Below are 20481 nucleotides of genomic sequence, written 5' to 3'. Positions count from 1 at the left end.
ATTTAATATATTAAACAAAAATAAGATAATGGATCAACAATCTCAAGAAAAATAAAAAATTAAAATTATGTTGAATACCAGAAACCATTAGTGATCTGGCGGTAAATCTTAGTCTGGGCCAATGGACGAATGAGGAAGAAAAAGTAGGCTGAGAAGCAAATAAAGTAGTAAAATTCGCCTGGAAGGATAAGCCAACCAAAGAAAACAGCAAGGGAGATGCCGAGCAAAAGCAGGCACTTGTTCTGGTTCTTCCACATGAACCATTCTTGGAAGAATTGTTTAATTTGTTCATATCCTTCGAAATGTTGTCCTGAAGTGGATTCGCTTACATCTTCATCCTTATTATTATTCTTAATGAATATCCATGCATAGTAAAGCTGTACGCCAACGACAATTGCAGCGCAAAGTGGTAATAATGGAATAAATTTAAGAATGAAAGAAACTAAGGCGATGAAGAAGAGAATCCTCAGCTTAATGTGAATATCGAAGTTCAAATGATTGCAATAATCAATCATTGACTTAATTGGCTGTAAAAAGACAACAAGAGCATCATTACGTACTTCTTCTTCGTCAATGGCAGGAGCTGTCTCTTTAGGTGCAACAAACTCTAAGTTCTTTGGATCTGTAAATTCTGGCAAATCAAATTCGATCGCGGAAAACGGAGTTGCATCTCTATTAGAACCTGATGATAGATTACGAAGAGCTTGGATACACTCGGCGTTCTTCATTCTAACAGCTTCGGCAAGAGCTCTGAGAAGATGGAAACATTGATATAAGGATTTTGCGGAAGCAAACTTGAAATTTGCGGCTGATCCAGTGTTATCTTTAACTGTAATAGAAAGATCGTTGCGGAAACCTGCAAGAGAACGTAATAAATCGTAACGAAGTTGGACCAGCTGCGGGTGAGGGATTGTGTTATTTGGAAGGAATGCTAAACGACTGCTTGTGAGGTAAAGTGTACCTTTAATCATACTTGTTCCTTCATTTTCTTGATAGTAAAGGGAAACATTTGGATAAGCTTCAATTGCAGCTTCTTTCGAAATATTTCCGCCAAAAACTATAACTGTCTGTCTAAGAGCATCAAAATCTGGATTGCTCCAGCGTTGCCAAACATCTTGAGGAAGAGCTACATCGCTTGTCATATTCAATTAAATTTTTTTTTTCGATAAAATTTACAAAAATGAACGAGATGAAGTTATTTATTTTCAAAAAATATTAGAATAAATAGATTATATTCTTGCCAACTCTCTCATCCGTGCCAAAGAGCCTTGCATTCGAGAAGATATTTATTCTCAGATTTCAATTTTCGAAATTTGACGGGCTTTAATACTATCTAATATATACCCCCCATAATTTATAGTGTACTCACATATAGATTAGTTAAACAATAGCAATTCCATATCTATTTTTAATTTTTGGCTCAAATAATTATAACATACAGAATAAAACAGCTTATAAAACATCAAATTAAGGCAAAGCAAAAGAGTATTGGCCGGATTTTAAAATAATTAACAATTTTTTATTTATTCTCATTTGAGTTTGGCTGTGGTTTAGGATCTTCTTGCTTAGGCTTTTCTTCCTTCTTTTCATCTTCTTTCTTATTATCTTTCTTTTCTTCTTCTACATTTTCTAATTGTTCTTCTAGCTTTTCTTGTTCCATACACTCTTTCTTTATTTCACCATTTGGATCACATTCCTCTGGTGGGTTTGATAGTAATTTGTTTAGTTTGGAAATTGTGCTTTGTAATTTGCGAGTCCAGTCAGTCTCGTTAGACTCTGTAATTTTAGATGCCATATTATTAAACCAAATTTTACTTTCTTTTGCCATATAAGAATATATTGTATCTTCGCCATTGTATGTGATTGTATTAGCCCAAATCAAATTTACATCATTTTTGAATTCATCTAGCGTTTTGTATTCTTTTGTTTGTATTTTTCTTTTTACTACTTCTAAAGCCATTGGTTGCTTGATAATTTCATTATAATCTGGAGCACCATCGGCTATTGGATCGACAAGATGAATAAATGGGGTGCATAATGGTGAATCAATAAGGTTGTCTACTATACTATCGCAGATGGAAAGCTGGAACTTATTCAGCATTCTTTTTAAAAAGGTGACAAATCTATATAACAAAGATAGACGTTTATTAATTCGTTTTCAGAAGAAACAGATGGCATCTCTTTCATTAAGTGATGATTTTGATGATATTTCTGATCCGTTAGCAACCACTATGAAAACTCAAACTGATGAGAAAGAAAAGAAGACAGAATCTAAAAAAGATTCTGAGCAAAGCAAAAAAACAAATTCATTTTCCTCTTCATTTGACGATTTTGAAACCCAATCTGCAATAGCTTCAGAAGGACCGAAAAATGAAACTGAAAAGAAAGAAAAATCGTCCGAAAAAATTGATCTTTCTTTTGAATCTTTTGAATCTGAAAGTAAAAAGTCAGAAAATACAGATAAATCTAAAGCTGATACAGTAAAATCAAATAAATCGAATAATAAAACTACAGATACGGAAAAATCGAATATGAAAACAGATAAATCCGAAAATAAAACACAAAAAGCAGATGAAAAATCAATTAAAGATGATAAAAAATCAACGCAAAACTCTCCAATCAAGCCGGAACAAGAAAAGAAGGTTGAAAACAAGAAAGAAACACCAACTCCTCAAAATGAGCAAAAGAGTAAACAAGAAAAGAAAGAAAGCTTCGAAAATGTAGAAATTAAGCCAACAGAAGATGAAATTAACTACGTACCACCAAAAATACGTCCAATGGCTCCTCCTTCAAAACCAGTACCCAAAGAAGATCCTCAAGATGAAATTAATAGACTTAAAGAACTCGTTATGCAGCAGCGACACATTATAGATTCTCAAAAGGAAACAATTAAGCTTTTAATGAAAGAGCAGATCAACTATGAAGAAATGTCAAAATTGCGTTCGGCATTGGCTTCAAAGGATCCATTACTCCAGCTTGTTGCTGCTACACCACTTTCAGAATCAAGAGCAATGAGTGATTTGAGAGCAGAAAACGCATCTCTTCGACGAGAAATAGATGAGATTGAAACACGACACCTTGCTGAAATGAAAGCACTTCGATCTCAATTCGCGCAAATGTCTGCAAGGCAAATGCCACAAGATGGTTGCGCTGTTTGCAGGAGGAGAATTCGTGAACTTGAAAATCAGTTGAAAGAGAAGCAATAAATTCAAGATTGATCTGTTTCAATCAAAATCTACTTAATTTTGTATGAATGTTAATAAATTTTGTTTTTAATCATTATGTAATTCTTATTTATTTATCATTGACTTCATTTAATGATATTGTTCCTTTTACTATATTTTTCGTTTTCTAAAAAAAGACATAATATAGTAAAGGATATATCATTACTTATTCAGACAAGTGTAATATCGCCGTTATTGGTCTCTTATATCATAAATGATGATACAACCTCTTTAATAGTTCGAAATATCACAGATACATTGAATAATCAGGCAAATAAAGAATACCAAGCCGTTTTAATTAACTGTAGTGACAATTATCAACTATGTTTAGAGCATAAAATTACCGAATTTCCCGAAATTTATTTATATAAAACTTCTTTACTCGAAATTAGAGAAAAATATACGGGAAGTTTCGACGTAAATGATATAAGTAAGTTCATTTTTGATAATATACACATGAAATACGATCAAATAGAACAATTTACAAAAGATGTTTATTATGAAGCTTCATTGAGCCATTTCTCCGTTCTTGTTTGCTCTTCTCTAATGACTAATAGCCTTCAAAGAGGTATTTCTTCTGCTGCACAATCATTTGGGTCCAAATTTTACATTCAATCTTCATTTCGCAATTTTTTAAAAGTATACCATAGTACATCATGTTCTATAAGCTATCGCGGGCCATATCGCTACTATAATATGACAAAATTTATCTACGAAAACAGATTTTCTCATACTCACCATTATACAATGAAAGAGGTAATATCTTATAATGCAAATGAACAAATCGTACTAATTGTTAAAAAAGGAAAAATAACTGCCAATGAAATGAAAATTCTCAAAGATTTATCTTCGAAATTTTGCGGAAAACTAGATTTAGGCTGGATAGACCTTGATTCAGATCCAAATGCAGAAACACTTATCCCCACAAGCGGAAGGTTATCATCAAACTTAGTATATATTGATAAAACAAGAGGAATATCTTATGTTATGACAAAAGCAATGAACCCGGCCAACGCAATAAAATTTGTAACTAATATCACAACAAATTCATTGCTGAATGACCGCCAAACAGATCCGAAATGGCCACTAGTTTTTGCTGCAACTCTTGTTTTAATAACATTTCTCATAAATTGGAAATGTCATAGATGTTGCCTATGGATGATGGATAAGGTTGAAAGAAGTGAATTCGTTCAATATTGGTAATTTATTATTTCTCAAAAAACTTGTTTGTTATATATCAAATATATTGTTTCCATGTATTTGCTATTTTCATCACTATTTCACTGTAAAGTTTTGAAAAATTAATCAAAATTTGATTTGAACTATAATTAATGTTCAATAATAGTCAAAAAAAGTTAATTAATTGGTGTGATAACATATGTAATGTATTTTTATTAATAAAAAAAATTCATATCTTTGGAAGTGAAGGAATTACCTTTGAACCTCTACGGGAAGCAACTTGGACAGGACGAGAAAGTTGCAAGGCAACTGGCTTAACTTTAAATTTATCGTTTGATGAAGATGGAGAAGACATTGAGCCGAAAGAAGACAAAGAATGTGACTTCAGTAAAGAATGATCACTATCTAAGCTTACTCTGCGGCTTTCGCTTGGTGTAAGCGCGCAATGAGCAACGGCATTGTGAACTTGATTTGCATGGTCAATGGCTTTAGCAATTTGATATATAATTACTTCATTCGTTTGCTCATTAGCGAGAAGATCTGCTTGTAATTTATCTGTGTCTGAGAATTTGCAAATGGTTGCTGCAATTTCGATGGAAAATGCATCATTTTGGATCATAAATGGAGTAAGAAGACTGTATTGTGTTTTAGCAAACCATGGATGCTCTTTAATCGCTCTGAAATTAAGTCTGTGAGCAGGTGAAAGAGAAATTAATTTTTTGAGGAGATCAGTGATCGGTCCACTCAAAAACGATGGATAGAGAATATCCATTTTTGTAACTGATTCAATTGTATCCGTTGAAAATGGAGATGAACCAACGCAAATAAAATATAAAAATACACCAAGTGCCCAAATATCAGCTGATGGCGTTATAATGCCCGTATTCAAATATTCTGGTGTTTGGAATGGTATCTTGTTAAAAACAAGCGTCTGACTGTTTGAACAATTATTAATTGGTTGGATGCCCCAAAAATCGACCAATCTGATATAATTGTTTTCATCAACCATAAAAACATCTAAACAGATGTTTCCGTGTACCATAGCCATTGCTGTTTGCATGTACTCAATAGCCATAAATAATTGAATGAAAATTGAGCGCGATTGGGTTTCATTCCAGCGTGTCTTAGCTTCTAATAGCTCTTTAAATGGACCTCCTTTCATTGGTTCAAGTATTATATAAACGTATTTGTCATCTTCAAAATGTTGAATGTACCTTGCAATGAATGGATGATAAAATGTCTTGAAGCAATAAATATCATTCTCGAAATACTCTTGATTGTGTTCTTTTGCTAAAAATTGCTTTGAATAAATTTTAGCCGAAACTTCTTGATTTGAAATTGTATGGTGCGCATTCCAGATTGCATATCTTTCATTAATAAAGACTTGGGATTCGAGCTGGAAAGAACCAACGGTGGTGTATCCACTGAGCTCTTCTAAAGTCATTTGAAACTAATCGAAAAATAAACTTCTTTTTTAAACTTGATAATTGCAATAAGTATTTGATATATAAGTACCCCGCAATATTGTATAGATGGTTTTGGATACATTTCTCTGAATTTATAACCGCATATGTTCAAAATTGAATTGCATAGAAAATAAATATATGCGTACTTAAAGTATTTCATTTTAAAATTTCAAATTATTTTCAAGAAGTTTTTCTTTCAATCAATTGAATTTAATAGGTGGTCGTGCATCCACGATTTTGATTTGGAGTAAAATTATTAATTTTATGTGAAATACTACAGATCCATTCAATTTTTTATTTTAAAATTAAAAATGAATGAATCAATTACCAATTCGAGTTTTTAACTCAGAGGGTATCAATAATAGAAAAATTGAAATTATTTGAACAGAAATTACTTTGAAATTTGTAGCTTGCTAATAAAAATACTGAGAAAATTGAGAACTACTATCAGTTCCATGAAATGAGTTCTTACAGATGCAATTTATTTTAAAGCAAAAAATTTTATCCAAAATATTAATTTGTAGATCAGTAATCATGCTTACGCTTATTACATTATCTCATAGAAATAACTAACAAAAAACTGAAAAAAAATGAAGTTTTGAAAATCTAATACAATATTCTATAATTTACACAAACAAGTAAGATTAGATAAGATTATCCGAATTCTTCATGGATGATTCTCTGAAGATATATTCTATAATGTTTCATATGAAAGAACAGCACCGAAGGAAGACGAAGTTGAAAGGTCTATACCATTCGTTATTAAGAACATAAAAGATATGAAAACTTATAAGCATTATATTTATTCATTTATTTCAGAAAAAATGGAAGCAACCCATAAAACATCTTCTCATCATTTTATAGCTATTCATACATTCCTTTTCAAAGTTGTGAAATTAAATAAGACAGGAATTAGATTTAATGTATCAGGGTACGCATTCTTGAGTAAATTAAAATGTATTCGTCACGTCGCGGATGATAAAAATTTATGTGTTCTTAATTCATTTTATGGGCTTTAAAAAATAAAGTTTATTTTTATTTATTTTTTAATTTTTTATTCTTACATAAATGAACAAAAACGGAACAGCTAAAATGAATGATAATCAAATTAGAGCAGAAGGTAGAAGGTTATTTAAACGCTTCTATAACATTCCTGATGGTGCTAATCCTAAAACTCGTAGGAGCTATTTAAATGAAACAATAGATGCATATGAAGGGTTTGACATTTCATCAGAAAGTGAGAGATTAGCGAGAATGTTAAATGTTAATATTGATTTCTATTATTGTGATCCTCAACCAGAAGACGTGGACATAAATAAGGTAGACTTTCCATTAGTGGAATCAATAATGATAGATCCAGAATTTGAAACAGTAAATATTTTATTAACACAGAGTCCATGTGGAAAACTTCACGCTGACAGAATAACAGACGTTGAAGCACTCACCGGCTATAAAGTTTGTCCATATTGTAAAGAAGAAGTTTATTCTATCCGCGATGATCCAGAAAGGAAAAACCAAAGAAGATTTTTAAAGCATTGTGAGAAATGTAAAGAAAATAATGGGAGATTAATTCAAGACGTTCAATTGCAAAAGACACAGCAACCATATGCACCACATATTACGAAACAGAAGATATATCAGTGGTTATTAGCTCACAATTTGCAGAAATATTATAAACCGACAAGATATTATATTACTTTTGACTTTGAAACATTAGAGACTAAAGAAGAATTACAACTTTCTGAGTGTGCAACTTTGAATGCTTACTTAAAACCATTCATGGTGTCATCAACGGTTAAATTAAATGATAAAACATATACGAGGAATTTTTGCTTAACTTCGAGTGATTCTTTTATTTCTGATTGGATTGAGTTTTTATTTTCAACCTGTTCATTAGTTGCTAAATCAAATATTGAACAATATGAAGAATTATTGAAGCCGCAAACGGTGGGGACTTTGTCTCATACATTAAATGAAAAACAGAAGGAAGCATTGAAAGAACTTCTAGATGAGGAATTCAATAAAGTGAATATCATAGGTTTTAATTCGGGAAAGTTTGATTTAAATTTAATTCTTCGTGATTTAAACACTGCAAAATGGAAAATAAAATCAATGCTGGGTTCATCTTCACAATTTAAGCAAATCATTGTAAAGAAAACAAACGTTCCATATGAATTGAGATTTATTGACATCAGAAATTATATAGCGGGTGGGACATTAGACCAATTCACTCAAGATTTCGGAAACAATAAATCACGTGTTAAATCCTTTTTCCCTTATCAATTCATCACGTGGGAGAATTACGAAGAAGAATTATATAAAGTGGAACCATTCACTCAAGATTCATTTTATTCAGCATTAACTCAAGAAACTATATCAGATAGTGATTATCAAATATATCTCAATGATGCTAAAAATTTTAAGAATAGATTAGAATATTTTATTCATTATTGCAATAAAGATGTTGAAATTATGATTGACCCAATCGATAAAATTATTGAAGAAACATTTGTTTATAAAATTGACACGCTTCATAATCTTTCTTTATCATCGAATGCTTCAATGATTCGTTACGCTTTAGCATATAAAGACTTTAATCCTAATGAAAAATATCCTGAGGAAGAGATAGAATCAAGTTTTGAATTAACGAAAAAGTATTGGAAATATAAAATTGAATCATATAAGAAACAAGATGAAAAAGCAGAAAGAGATACTAAAAATAATGTTTCAATGGATGATTTTCAATACTATCACGATTTAATCCTTTCATCTAAATGCAAAATGTGTGGTAAAGCGTTTACATATGCAAATAAACCAACATTGGATAGAATCGATAATGAAAAACCACATACCAAAGAAAATTGTCAGTTAATGTGTTGTTATTGCAATGTCGTAAAATCAAATAAAGATGAAGATGTTCAACGTTTAAGAATCAATTTAAGAAATTATGCATTAAAAAATAATTTACCAATGACTTTAGATTCAGTTGAAGCTTATCACATTCTCCGTAATGGAATTACTGGTGGTTTATCAAATGTTCAACATAGAGTAAATCTTAAAGGAATCACGCACATTAATAAACTTTCATATAGTCCAGAAACTAAAACTGTATCAAATGAGGACACCACCAACATTATGACTCATTTCGTTGGTGTTGATTTTAATTCATTATATCCTTCATCATTTTCATCTAATCCTCATGATTTCATTCAATATACTGACCATAAAATGTATATGCCGGGAAGATTGAATGGTGTTATCATTTGTGATACAGCAACAAAGAAAGCAAAAGCACTGGGAATTATTAGAAAGAAAAATACTTTATTCGTGGCTGAAGTAAAGGGTCACATTGATGAAAAATACATTAATGATTACATAAACTTTTTACCGATAATAAGAAGCTTAGATATTATCACAGATGAAAAAACAATTGGCAGTTTTATGTATAATTACATGAAATCAAACAATCTACCAGTTGACCAGAAACAGAGGAAATTAACTCAGTTAGCATCAACACACAACCAATATCAACCATTTTCTTCTTATTATCTTTGGTATCTAATAGACAGATTTCATTTTATCATCGATGATATTCAATCAATTTTAACATTTACTAAAAACACTTGTTTTAATGAATTTGCGAACGAATTTATGAACGAAAGACAAAAGGCTGAATTAGAAGGAAATAAAGGAAAAAGTTTATTTTGCAAGATTTCGCTTAATGGATCATATGGTTACGATGCAATGAATACACAAAATTACGCAAAGACTAAAATAATGAATGCACAGAAGGCACGCGTTGCATGTATGTCAAATAAGTTTAAAAACATAAGAGAAATAGGAGAGGATACGTATCAAGTGATGCTCAAAGATAGATTTTATAGATGTGATACATGTTTACAAGAGGCATTCTTCACTTTAGATAATGCTAAATACTGGTATTTGGTTTTCATTTATGATTTTATGTATAAATGCATGAATGTTAATCGTTTTCATTTCATTGAAGGTGATACTGATTCATCTTATTGGGCAATCGCTGGCGATCCAAATCTTCCTAACACTCAAGCATTTCAAGCAATTGTTACCGATAAACAATTTTATGATAAAAACATTTTCAAATTCGCACCTTTTGATTTCTTCTGTTTTGATGAGAAATTTAAACCTAAATTAAAGAATAAAACTGAAGAAAAAGCACATGAGAAGAAGTTATTGGGTTTAGCAATTGAGAAACAAGGTGATAACATGGTTGCTTTATGTCCTAAGTGTTATACATCATTCAACGGTTCAATTGATGGAAGTGATTTTAAAAAGATTGCACAAAAAATGAAAGGTGTTAGTTTACGACAAAATAAACAATTAACACCTAAAAATTATTTGGATATAATAAATGATAAAGTGATATTTGATGGTCAGAATATTAATTTACAACTTAAAAACGGGTCAATGACTCGCTTAACAATCGGTAAGACTGCATTAACAGGAGCACACACTAAGGCTGTATGTTGTGAAAATGGATGTTGTATGCCATTTATTTAATACAATTTAAAAACGTAGGGGTTGAGTCATGAATTTAAAATTTTATTTTTAATAAAATGCTACAGAAGAGACAAAAGGAACCGTTAATAATGTGATTCAATATGTAAATAATGGTTTTGATACTATGATTCAAAGAGGTGGGCACCCTTAAAACATTTATTTTATTTTTATATAAATGGATAATGTAGATTTAGAAATTTTAATTGATGATTTAGTATTTAATCAAAATTTTCTTGATTATTACGATTTAAAAGCATATCTCCAAAAACATAATAACAATATATACGGGTGATGATATGGATTATTATTATCCATATTATAAAAATGAAATTTTGAAATATCATGATAAAATAATTTCTAAAATTAAAGACAAAATTAAAAATAATGAATATACAAAGGGAAAACTAAATCACAACTTAAACAATTGAAAGATTTCAAAAATAAAGTATTAACAGAAGAAGATATTGATGAATTATATAAATTATATAATCCTGAGCCGCAAAAGCCAAAGAAGAAAAAGCCGAAAACAACACCAAAAGAGAAAGTAGCAAATGTTCAACAGCTAAAGGTGCAAAACGCCCAGGTCCTTCAGACCATAAATGATGCACAAGCTTTAATTTATGATTCATTAGTTAAACCATATTCAGCCCGACTTTTAAATGAAGATCAACTTTTGGAATTCATCCTTCAACATAAACTCGAAGCGGGAAAGTATATCAAACCTTTATATACAGCATATTTAAAACAAATGAATAGAATACATCCAGAATTAATGAAAGGAGGAATGAAATCCAAAACTTCATCATCCAAAATCAAAGCAGATAAAATTAAATCACTTGCAATACCAAAACCTCCAACGGTAGTACCTCCTCCTTCAGTTAATCCTTCATCATTCACTTTATTATATCCATTTCAAACATTAAAGAAGCAAAAAGATTTTAAAAAGGATTTCAAAATATTAAATAAACCAACTGACCCGAAAATTCAACCGTTAAAGGAAAAATTTAGTCGCCCTTCATTTGCACCATATCCATATTCATACAAAATCGATCATTTAGAATATTCAAAAGGAAACGTTACTTATTTATTTGCCATTAACATTAACACCAGATATTTATATTGCATTCCGGTGAAAGGGAAAACAGAACAGGAAACAAGAAGAGCTATACAATACTTACTAGATCATGAAAGAGTAGATAATATAAGGGGTGATGGTGATAAAGGATTTCAGGCAGCTATGGCTCATTATTTCCCACAAATTAATTTTTACTTTTCATCCTCTCCATATACGTTTCATAATAAAATAGTTGATGCGGTAATGAGAACTCTTAGAGATGCGTTAGGGGTTAACGGTCAGATATACTGGGATGGAAATCATGACTCCATCATACAGCAGTTAGTATATTATTACAATAATACATGGCATAGAACTATAAACATGAAACCAGTGGAAATGAAAAATGATATTTCAAAAGAATGGGAATATATTAGAAAGCAAATGGAAAGGTTAAATGATGTTAAACGTGAACAAATTAATTCGAGGCTCATGAATTTTAAACAAGGGGATAAAGTTTTGATTCATCTCGATTATGGAAAAACTGATAAATCAATGACAAAAAGAAGACGAAGATTTGACACAATAGCTGAATTTGTTAGATATATAGGGTGTCCAAAGGTGTGTTTAGCACAAACCTGAATACTGCGAATAGAAATAAACAAGTTACATATATATAAAGTTTATTTAAATATTATCACCATTGGATTCAATCACGCGTTCGCAGCGATCGATCCAGGCTTGAAAGACACGCTTTAAATCATCATGAGAAAATTGCTCAAATTGCTCTCTTACAAAATTTTCAAGATCATCTGGACTCGCGAATTCGCGTCCTTCAGCTCTCTTTTTTAGCGTGCCGAATAAATAAAAGTCAGAGGGTGCAATATCAGGTGAATAAATTGGGTTTGGAACAACTTTGACATTGTTTTCCACCAAGTAATTCATTACCTTATGACTTTTGTGAACTCTTGAATTATCAAAATGAATTGCAAACTTTTGTTTTTGTTGTTTGGATTTCTCAAACTCATCAGAATTGATAATTTGAGTAAGAACATTGTCAATTAGATACTGAACATTCATCGTATTAGGTTTTTGAAGAATATCAATTGCGATGATGCCATTCACGCCCCAAAAAACCGACAACATCATCATTGGTGTGTCAATTTTTTTCTTCGGGAATGTTTGCAGATTTTCATCCTTCGGGATCCACATGATTTTGGCTTCTGTTGCATATTGAAACCAAGACTCGTCCCCTGTTACTAAAAAGCGAAACTTCTTGGATTGATACACACCCAATATAGAGAGGAGCTCTTTCGAAGATTGGACTCTAGATTTTTTTTGAACTGAATTAAGGTTGTGCGGAACCCAACGTGTATACGCTAGTTTGTAGTTCAAATAATTGTGCATATAATAACTGACTGTTGTACGTGGTATCTTTGTCATCTCCTCTATCCTTCTGAGTGATGCTCTTGGGTCTTCATCTAGCACTTGAAGAATTGCTTTGATTTTTCTTTGATCCGGCGATTTTTTGTCAATTTTTATGATGGGCGCCTTTTTGTTCATGAAGTGATACATCCTAACATGATACGTTACAGTGGAATAGCTAGGAACATCCATACCGAAGCATTTTACCAATGTCTCGTAGATTTTTTTACAGTCTTTGCATTTTTTTGCAAGAGCGAGGATGTTTTCTTTATGATTCATTAAAAAAAAATGAAAAAATCCCGCCAAAATTTCCCGCGAAACCACCTCTTGTCTCAAAATTCATTTTATATCCCGGCATGGCGCCAAAATACAACATACTCATCATATACATATATTCATATTTTTTATTATATATTTATAATCAGCATATATCTTCTTTAATAGTCTCATATAGAGCGCTGTGCTAAACGCACCTTTGGACACCCTATATTAACGGTAATGTATTAGTTGAAGTTGACAATAAATTAATAGAAATTCCGATTTATTTTATTACTCCATTATATTTAAATAATATTTAATTTTTTTATTTCGTAAGAAATGAGTGACAACAAAGCATCCAAGAGTCCTGATTCAATTAAGATTCAGAGTCCAGACGATGAATATAAAAAGAAACTAAACAGAATTAAATCAAAAATATGCTATTACAAAAAGAAGCCGCAATGCGGTGGGGCTGAAAACGATAAAGAGAGGAAAGAAATAATCGAAAAATTAGAAACTTACCGTTCAATCCTTAAACTGAGTGAAGCAAAAATAAAAGAATTTAATAGAATAAATAAATTGATTGGAAGAGATGAATTTAATAAAGATGAATTTTTTAACTCAATCCAAATTTTTTTCTTTCTCATTTTCTCATTTTCTCATCCTGTTTTGGTTTCAGTAACTTTTCAAGTTGTTATCTTGTCAGTAACTTTAATTTTAACTTTGGATCAAATATTGGGTTTCCATCTTTATCTCTTCCAATAACACCATATGGTAGAATCTTCATTTATACTAAAATAAAAATTTAAATTATGCCGTTCTAAAGTTTGTTTCACAAACATTGAGCGTTCATTGAACTCTATACCATGCGAATACAGTCATAAATGGTGGCATATAATCTTCACCCGAGCCTGTTGGATTTGTTGTGAAAGTGTGTGAATGATTTCCTGTGGTTCCACAGAAAATACCTGCGCTTGAATCTACTGGGTCGCTTGAAATATCATATCTATCCATTCCCTGTCTATCCGAACCTGCTGCAAGATTTCTATAACCTCTTTTTGTTATTGAATGTGAATGATTACCTGTTGTGTTTGTAGTTCCCGTATGAGTGTGCGGTGGAAGGTTTGCTTCTTTAATTTTCTTCGAACCCCCTGTTTGCTTTGAAGAGTTAGCACAGTATAAGAATTTGTCTACAATCTGTTCCCACGTACCAAAACCTAAAACCGTTTCTGGATTTGTTGAGTTCATTGACGTATATAAAGAACCAATGGGGTAAATCATCTCAAGAATTGTATTTAATCCATTATGAATATTGAATTTATTATATAATATTGAATTTGGGTAAGAAATTAAAACTGGTCTTGTTATCAATATTAACGTATTATTTTTGAAAATTGCTTTTCTAACATCTTGAAATTTTGTGATTTCAGACCAGTTTCTTCCATCACTACTGATGTTTACTAAATCACCACATCCTAAAGCAATGAAATACCCATCAATATAAAATAAATTAGTAAATCTATAATTTCGAGTAAGTTTTGGAGTGAATGAATAAACCAATTCCCAATTTGGTGTTTTCTCTGGATCCTGTGAAAAATCTTGTGATAAATAAATATGTCTGTTATAACTTACAGGATATGAATAGACCATTTCACCTGAAACGAGAACACAAACATTTGATCCATAACATAAAGCTTCAATGTCTCCATCAGCTTGAAAAATTTGTTCAAATTGACCTTGTGGTATTGAAGATGATCTATAAATTTTATCATTTTGTAGGATAAAATACATGTTGTTAATGTAATACCACTTACTTGTATAATCAATTTCCAAATCTGATGACATCATACTAAACATATAATAATTTATTCCATCCTCACTAATGAAAATTTGATTGACTTCATAAATTAGTACCCATTTATTATTAACGCATCTAATAGGATTATTTGGATATTTAAATTTAGCATCTTGATTTAAATTACATTTGAACCATTGGATACAATCGAATGAATAACAAGGGTAAAAATCATCTCCAACCGTTATCATTCCCATAAATTTACCATTATTATATTCAACATATAAAATTCTTGGATTAATGATTGGCTTTCGTGTATCAGGATTCAAAACAGATGGAGTAAATGATTCATAGTTTTTAAAATCATTTGTTTTAAAATAATAAAGCACTCCAGCTGTATAAAATAAATACATGGTCACTCCATCGAAACATATCCATTCAAAAGAATCTATATCAAAGGTTTTATCTGATGATTTCATAAAATTTAAAAATGGTGGAGTAAAATAGACCTCTGATTGTTTTATTTCTTCATTAACAAATGATATATCAGCTTTCTTTGCTAACTCAGTATTAATGAATGAAATAACTTTTTCCTTATCCGCCTTCTTCTCTAACTCATCGTTAACATATGTTTTATCTGCTTTAAGGTCTAAACATCCTGAAACCCATCCTGTATCAGCTTTAACTTTAAAAGTCTCAAATGTCCATTCCTTATCTGCTTTCTTCTCTAACTCATCGTTAACATATGTTTTATCTGCTTTAAGGTCTAAACATCCTGAAACCCATCCTGTATCAGCTTTAACTTTAAAAGTCTCAAATGTCCATTCATGATACCATTCAACCTTTTCTTTAATTTCATTATCTTTTTCATCAACATAAACCAAATTTGCCTTCTTATTTAACTCACTATCCACATATTCCTTATCTGCTTTCTTCATTATGTCGTTTAGGAAACCTTCTATGAATTCCTCATTTAAATTAAATCTTCCAATCTTCAAAACTTTAGGAAATGCATTTAATGCGTAATATCTCTGTTCTTCTGGTGGAATTGATGTTATATCATCCGTTATTCCTTTAATTTTTGAATTCATAAATAAAATTTCTTTTATATTTGATATCATTGCACCACCTTTGCAAACGAATTCGAAATGGTCATTTTTCAATACTATCTCCAAATCTCCATATTTCAACCTTTGCGTTTGTTCTGCCGTCTTTGAATTATATGCATATGTGGCGTATGTAATGGTCTGAAGGACCTGGGTGCTTTGCGCCTTAAGTTGCTGTTGTTTAATCATTTATTACGATTTAAAAATAAATATTTAATCCGTTATCTCATCAGCTATTTTTTCTATTTGAAATTGCCATAATATTTCATTCATAAATTCTAAATCACAATCAAATAGGTCAGTTATTCTAAATTTAATATTTGATAAATCTTTTGAATGAAGAATAAATGAATTCCCGGATAATTGAAACAGATATGATAAAGAAAATGTGTTTAAGTTGATGGATAAAATGTTTTGTATTGATGGGTAAGAGTTAGGGTCTAATGTTTGATGTGAAAATCTCATTGGGGTATTAACTTTATCACATTTGATTAAAATGAAATTGGAACCAGTGTCAGAATACAAAACATCCCCAACATCTTTTTCAAAATTTAATATCCCCAACAATGAACGAAGATGAGGAGTACAAAATTTAATTTTCAGCGGGAATTTAATAAGGTTATTTATTTCATCAAGTTCAAAAAGTTTATCAGGTTTTGATTTAAAATTTTCTTCATACCATACGATAAATGATTCATTTAAATAACTTAAAATCGTGTTAATATCCCATTTCGCTATCACTTTATTTATATACATATCATACGTTTTTTCATGGTCATCTTTAATAAATGATATATAATCTGAAGGGTCTAAAAGAATGGGATTAAATTTACCACTCACAGAAACGAGAGTAACATTATAAATTCCGCTAACTGTTAAATTTAATTCACAGTTATTATTCGAAATAATATTGATAATTGACATTTTTTATTACGATTAAAAATATGGTAAAGCGTTATTTTCAGTGATAAATAAAACTAGAATAAGATTACCTCAAGAATTCATAAATTCAACGAATAAGAAATTCATTCATGTTATAAATTTTAGTGTTTTCAGAAAATATGAGTCAGTGTCATATTCATCAACAGGTTATATTTCACTTCATTCAAATTTAGTTCAATCAAACCCATATAATGACCATTTCATAAGATTTTCAGATGGTATTAAAAATGTAATTGATAGATTAAAATATGAACAGATTGACAATATCGAATTTTTGGAATTTTGGTTTAAATATCCCGATGGAAAAAAGATTGAAGTTAAAGATAAAGCTGATACTATAACAAAAACAATTACAATGACCGATCCGGATAGTGGGGAACAAAAAGAAATAAAACAAACGATAGAAACTGGTGAAAGGTCAATTATTATTGATTATGATTCAAAGGATTATTATTCGATAATGTTAATGCTTGAATATTAAATAGCCTTAACAAAGAATTTTTCAAGTGATATTTTATATTCATCAACTATTTTATTATAAATATCATTATATGTTAAATGAAGTTCAGTTGTTGTTCCGTTCTTTGATATCTTAATTGTGCTAATATCCTTTATAGGATTTATTTTTGCAACTGTTCCGCAGCATGAAACCTCATCATCTATGAAAAATTGAATCTTAACGTCTGAATCTTGAACATCACAAAGAATGGCGATAATGTGAATTAATGATTCATAAGGTAAAATAATTAAACCGGATTGGTCAATTAAATTTATTATTGAATCATAATTATTAATTATTATATCACGGTAAATTTTCATTAATTCAGAATTAATGTCTATTTTATATGGGTTCTCGATGTTTGATGAAAGAGGTGGGGGTATGTTGGATAAGTGGGAATTTCAACAGGTTCTTTACCGGGTTCAGATAAAATGATTGGGTCTCCATTCTCATGGTTTTCTTCATTCTCCTCATTCTTCGGTAAGTCACGAGTTAATAAATTTGGTTGAGTTGCTGACCTTGTTAATTCGGGGCTAACATTAACTTTAACATTTTGAATAATTCGTGATTTATCATCATTTACGTTATAACCAACCGTAATCTCTGCTTTTGCGTTAGTGTTCTTTTGACTAGTGAAACGTCTTCTCATTTATATTCGAATAAAAAAATATATTTAAACTTTTATTTTGCTGGAACTTTTAAATCTATTATTCCCTGTATTTGTTCATGAAGTTGATTTTTAGCTGTTTCATCGTAATTAATGGACCGAATATATTCATTAATTGCATTCTTATAATCATCTGATTTCTCAAATTTTCTTTTATCTGATTCCTTAACTAAATCATAAGTTAAACCTCGTTGCTGATATAATGGTTTCTTAATTAAATCTTTGAATGCTTGAGATAAAGCACCTGATGCAATTCTTGCTACTATAATTGGTTGGAATTGCTGTTTAAGTTCATCTTTAACATTTGCGAAAACTGGATCGAATAAAGCAACTTTAAAGAATTTCTTAGCTGAAATTTCAGGTCTAATATTTGCATATTGACCATCAAACTGGTTAGAATATCGTGGTAATCCATCCGGTCCCTCTTCAATAGCATTTAATTCTTCATTGAAATAAGAATATGGATTAGGACGGTATGAATTAATTGGACCATTTTCACCTTCTCCAATGTATTGTTTAACAGCTTTTCCATTTTCATCAAATTGCATAGGATAACGTTCATTATATGCTTTACGTTTAGGATAATCAGATATAGTTAATTTGTAACCATTTATGACTTTAATATTACCTTGACCATCAGTAACGAAAACTTCATTTATACCATCGGGTTTTCCATTTGGACCCGTAATGTCTGCTTCGTGTGCTTCCCAATTTTGACCATGACGTTTGGCATATGCTTGAGCTTCTGGTAATGTTAAAACGTTTCTCATTTGTTTAACATCTTTTTGAAGACCAGCAACAATATGAACTAATTCTTTCATTCCATCAGGAACTTTCATAGTTCTATTATATGCACCCCTTTTGTTTGTCCCTTGTTTAAAGAATTTACCGGAATAATCATATCAAAAGTGACATCAACTTCTTCATTTGCTCTCTTGAAAACTTCTGAAGGGTCAATATATTTACCACATACTGAGTTATCATATTTTTGAACATTATTATATAACGAATGAACAAACTTTTTAACTTTCCTTTCTGATTTTGGTTTATATGTTGCAAATGCGAAAGATTCACGGGCGCAATCCATCTGAAGATAACCGGCATCACCTCTTTCGGTTTCTACTTCTAATTGTTTAAAGCTTTGATTTGATGATTTGTAACCAACGAATAAACGCATGCATTTAAAAGCGGCATCACATGTGAAAGCTTTATTTGAAACTAGAGTTGCTTTAACTTTGCGTTTAATATATGTGTCACCTAATTGGTTCACATCATGAGCTGGGTTTGTAATTCTTAAATGAGTTTGTTTATCATCAAAATATGGAGCATCAGAGTCATAGCATGAACTTTCAAGTTCTCTATAATATCTTCTACCGTCATTCTTTGCGAATATTTCATTTATCTTTTCGAATGAATGAAACACATTTCCATTAATCGGTTTGGTGTTTGGCACTAAATAGTTAGTCGTCATTTATTAATAAATAAAAAATCAAAATTAAAAGATGGAAATGAATTTTTAATTTTAATGAAATAATCAACTATGGCTGCAGGTATATTTAAGAAACTGTGGGATAGAGTAAAAAGAGGGGCGAGTAAAGTTTGGGAAACATTGAAGAAGGGGGCAAATTGGATATTTAAGAATAAAGGAGCAATTAGTGACGTTGCTGAATCAATAACGCCAAAAGCTGCCCCAATAAGAGAAATTTTAAATAAAGGAGAAAAAGTTTATCAAAGACTACAACCGATACTAAGATAAAAATAATATTTATTTATTTTTCCACTATCTACCTCCTATTTTATTAAGTATTCCTTCAGCAATTCCACCAACTGCGTTACCTGCTTGTGCTCCCATCGCCGGATTACCTGCTTTAGTACCTAATACTCCACCTATGATAGTTCCTGCCGTTTTCGCTACTGGTGCCAAAAAGTTTGCAACGGGTTTAATAATATTTTTATGAACCCAACCCGCAGCTTTCTTAATTCCTTCCCATAATTTTTTAAAGAATCCTGCAGCCATTTCTGATTTAATATTAATTAAAAAATATATTTCATCACTTATATTCTAATTTTTATTTAATGATAAATGAAACCAATTTTAAAAATAAATGAAACAGAGGAGGAAGAAATAAATGAAAGTGAAAATGTTCAACAAAAAATAAACGTTGTTAAACCAATTACTGAAATAAAAATTTTTTCATCTGTTGAAGAATTTAATGACTATTATGCCAATAATAAAAAATTATTTGAAGAATTGACAACATGTAAATTGAATAAAATGTTTAAAGTTGATGGATTCAAAATTTCAAAAATAAAAGGAGTGGTTAGTTTGA

General features: G+C 30.6%; 10 protein-coding genes and 2 pseudogenes across 12 annotated transcripts, besides 2 other annotated features; 5 read left to right on the top strand and 7 right to left on the bottom strand.

The window, feature by feature from the left end:
* Positions 1 to 65: 65 nt before the first annotated feature.
* On the bottom strand, positions 66 to 1142 carry TVAGG3_0875990 (PH domain-like family; the record flags this gene model as incomplete). Its single annotated transcript, XM_001321564.1, has 1 exon — positions 66 to 1142. One exon carries the CDS (start codon positions 1140 to 1142, stop codon positions 66 to 68), a length of 1077 nt encoding a protein of 358 aa, XP_001321599.1.
* A 377-nt stretch (positions 1143 to 1519) lies between these two features.
* TVAGG3_0875980 (acetylation-dependent protein binding) lies at positions 1520 to 2101 on the bottom strand (the record flags this gene model as incomplete). The annotated part of the gene is made up of 1 exon (XM_001321565.1): positions 1520 to 2101. One exon carries the CDS (start codon positions 2099 to 2101, stop codon positions 1520 to 1522), a length of 582 nt encoding a protein of 193 aa, XP_001321600.1.
* Positions 2102 to 2161: 60 nt separating this feature from the next.
* Positions 2162 to 3235, top strand: TVAGG3_0875970 (uncharacterized protein; the record flags this gene model as incomplete). Its single annotated transcript, XM_001321566.2, has 1 exon — positions 2172 to 2871. A coding segment is annotated over one exon (700 nt), but the record flags the coding sequence as incomplete, so codon positions are not given.
* Positions 3236 to 3971: 736 nt separating this feature from the next.
* Positions 3972 to 4427, top strand: TVAGG3_0875960 (uncharacterized protein; the record flags this gene model as incomplete). Its single annotated transcript, XM_001321568.1, has 1 exon — positions 3972 to 4427. One exon carries the CDS (start codon positions 3972 to 3974, stop codon positions 4425 to 4427), a length of 456 nt encoding a protein of 151 aa, XP_001321603.1.
* Positions 4428 to 4632: 205 nt separating this feature from the next.
* TVAGG3_0875950 (protein serine/threonine kinase protein) lies at positions 4633 to 5847 on the bottom strand (the record flags this gene model as incomplete). Its single annotated transcript, XM_001321569.1, has 1 exon — positions 4633 to 5847. The coding sequence occupies one exon, from the start codon at positions 5845 to 5847 to the stop codon at positions 4633 to 4635; it is 1215 nt and encodes a 404-aa protein (XP_001321604.1).
* A 704-nt stretch (positions 5848 to 6551) lies between these two features.
* Positions 6552 to 19032: a mobile genetic element.
* Positions 6938 to 7265, top strand: TVAGG3_0875940 (uncharacterized protein; the record flags this gene model as incomplete). Its single annotated transcript, XM_051250250.1, has 1 exon — positions 6938 to 7265. A coding segment is annotated over one exon (328 nt), but the record flags the coding sequence as incomplete, so codon positions are not given.
* On the top strand, positions 8600 to 9423 carry TVAGG3_0875930 (DNA/RNA polymerase superfamily; the record flags this gene model as incomplete). The annotated part of the gene is made up of 1 exon (XM_051250249.1): positions 8600 to 9423. A coding segment is annotated over one exon (824 nt), but the record flags the coding sequence as incomplete, so codon positions are not given.
* TVAGG3_0875920 (uncharacterized protein) lies at positions 9614 to 10322 on the top strand (the record flags this gene model as incomplete). Its single annotated transcript, XM_051250248.1, has 1 exon — positions 9614 to 10322. A coding segment is annotated over one exon (709 nt), but the record flags the coding sequence as incomplete, so codon positions are not given.
* Positions 12067 to 13371: a mobile genetic element.
* On the bottom strand, positions 12147 to 13275 carry TVAGG3_0875910 (annotated as a pseudogene). Its single transcript has one exon. A coding segment is annotated over exon 1 (1129 nt).
* TVAGG3_0875890 (keratin-associated protein family) lies at positions 13992 to 15416 on the bottom strand (the record flags this gene model as incomplete). Its single annotated transcript, XM_001321570.1, has 1 exon — positions 13992 to 15416. One exon carries the CDS (start codon positions 15414 to 15416, stop codon positions 13992 to 13994), a length of 1425 nt encoding a protein of 474 aa, XP_001321605.1.
* TVAGG3_0875880 lies at positions 17463 to 18133 on the bottom strand (annotated as a pseudogene). The gene has a single exon. A coding segment is annotated over exon 1 (671 nt).
* Positions 19033 to 19931: 899 nt separating the features above from the next.
* On the bottom strand, positions 19932 to 20168 carry TVAGG3_0875860 (N-acetylmuramoyl-l-alanine amidase family; the record flags this gene model as incomplete). The annotated part of the gene is made up of 1 exon (XM_051250247.1): positions 19932 to 20168. The coding sequence occupies one exon, from the start codon at positions 20166 to 20168 to the stop codon at positions 19932 to 19934; it is 237 nt and encodes a 78-aa protein (XP_051085722.1).
* Between the last annotated feature and the right edge of the window lie 313 nt (positions 20169 to 20481).

This window comes from Trichomonas vaginalis, chromosome VI (assembly GCF_026262505.1).
Source record: "Trichomonas vaginalis G3 chromosome VI, whole genome shotgun sequence".
NCBI lineage: Eukaryota > Parabasalia > Trichomonadida > Trichomonadidae > Trichomonas > Trichomonas vaginalis.
Note: the sequence above shows the minus strand (reverse complement) of the source record. Positions and strands in the feature narration are given on the sequence as shown.